The 1,782-nt window shown below is 40.6% G+C and overlaps 2 protein-coding genes across 2 annotated transcripts; both read right to left on the minus strand.

The window, feature by feature from the left end:
- Nucleotides 1-603: 603 nt before the first annotated feature.
- LOC148923303 (uncharacterized) lies at nucleotides 604-1,019 on the minus strand. Its single transcript, XM_089060483.1, has 2 exons — nucleotides 737-1,019; nucleotides 604-623 (listed from the first exon to the last, which is right to left on the minus strand). Exons 1-2 carry the CDS (start codon nucleotides 1,017-1,019, stop codon nucleotides 604-606), a joined length of 303 nt encoding a protein of 100 aa, XP_088916609.1.
- A 28-nt stretch (nucleotides 1,020-1,047) lies between these two features.
- Nucleotides 1,048-1,544, minus strand: LOC148923304 (uncharacterized). The gene is made up of 2 exons (XM_089061455.1): nucleotides 1,169-1,544; nucleotides 1,048-1,061 (listed from the first exon to the last, which is right to left on the minus strand). Exons 1-2 carry the CDS (start codon nucleotides 1,542-1,544, stop codon nucleotides 1,048-1,050), a joined length of 390 nt encoding a protein of 129 aa, XP_088917581.1.
- Between the last annotated feature and the right edge of the window lie 238 nt (nucleotides 1,545-1,782).

The raw sequence follows: 1,782 nt of genomic DNA on the forward strand, positions 1-1,782 counted from the left end.
GTGATGAAATACTGAAAGACGCCTCTAGCTTGAGTAGTCATTGGTCCACACACATCAGAATGAACGAGCTCAAGTACTTCCTTGGCCCTATTACCCTTGACCTTAAATGGTCTCTTAGTCATCTTGCCTTCCAAACATGATTCACAAGTTGTATAAGGTTCTATTTCTAGATCCTTAAGTAGACCTTGGTCTATCAATGCTTGAATCCTAGTAGGGTTAGCATGACCAAGTCTAAGGTGCCATAAGTACGTGTCGTTCATTGAAACAGAAGGAGCTTTTCTTTTTCGAGAAATTTTCGATGTTAAGTTAGATTCAGTTTTATGTTGCATATACTGTGTAGACATTATAGTGTAGAGGTTGTTTTCCATGATACCACGACAGATATAAGAACCATATTTCTTGATAATACATGAATCATCAAATGAAATCGAATATCCATCAGAAACAAGTTTAGAAACTGAAATTAAATTTCTTCTAAACGAAGGTATCAACAAAACATTGTTTAACACTAAAATTCTATCACTAGAAAAACGTAAATAAACATCTCCCACTGCAACAGCTGCCACTCTCGTAGCATTGCCCAACTGGATTTCGATCTCTGCTTCATTCAACTGCCTTGTTACCTGCATAATATCAGGATCAAAGCAAACATGATCAGTAGCTCCAATATCAACCACCCATTGCTGAGTAGATACAACTGCTAAACATGATTCTACAACGAAAGCTTGGTGCATACCTGAGCCATTGCCCTTTTTAGGACAATCCGACTTCCAATGCCCCTTTTCGCCGCATTTGAAGCACTTGCCGCCTTGCTTCTTGTTTGTGTTCACCCGTTTCTTTTTGCCCTTAGCTATCTTAGGTGCTACAACAATCTGGGCTTTCTTCTTCCCCTTACCTGGCTTAGAGCCTGAGGAAGACGGCCTAGAATTCATCATAGCAGCCTTTGTCTGGATCATAAGATCCTCCGCTGACTGCAACTCAGTCAACAGTTCAGCTAGGGTGTAAGCCCTCTTGTTCATCTCGAAATTGAGCTTGAACTGTTGATAGCTAGCTGGCAAACTCTGAAGGATTATAGTTACTTGGGACTCAGGATCAATGGTCCCTCCCAAAACCTCAATTTGATTGAGGTGGCTCATCATCTCGAGGACATGGTCCCTCACAGGTGTGCCCTCCTTCATAACCTTAGTCATGATGCTCCGAAAGGCTAAAGACTTAGCCGCTCGATTCTGAGTACCAAAAAGGTTATTAAGATTGTTCATAATCTCAGTAGCAGTGTTCATGCCTTGATGCTGATGTTGAAGCACTGTTGACATAGAAGCCAACATGTAGCACTTCGCCATCTCATTGGCTTTACACCACTTCCTGTATGTTTCTTTCACTGCTGCAGAAGCATTTGCAGCAGGTACGGGTGGACATTCAGTAGTGAGCACATATTTGTACTCTTCGGCAGTGAGAACGATATCCAAGTTTTGTTTCCATGAAATATAGTTATGACCTTCGAGTTTGTGTTCTTTAAGAATAGCGGAAAGAGGATTGAACGACATCTTGTTTGGATTTAGCTGAGAAAAAGAATAGCTTATTGTTACAAACTATGTAAGATTCTAAAGAGTAAAAACCATTAAAACCGTTTAGATTCTCACAACAGTCAAATAGAATTAAGTACGCCTCTAGGGAGGTAAGGTAAAATTTCATATTTAACAAAATTCTAGTCACAACATCGACGAATAGTCCAGAGACCACTAAGGTGGCATGGCCGCCAAACGTTGCCTAAGCTTGTACCAT

This window comes from Salvia hispanica, chromosome 6, assembly GCF_029641045.1.
Source record: "Salvia hispanica isolate PSC_SH4W2 chromosome 6, Shi_PSC_v1, whole genome shotgun sequence".
Classification (NCBI taxonomy): Eukaryota; Viridiplantae; Streptophyta; class Magnoliopsida; order Lamiales; family Lamiaceae; genus Salvia; species Salvia hispanica.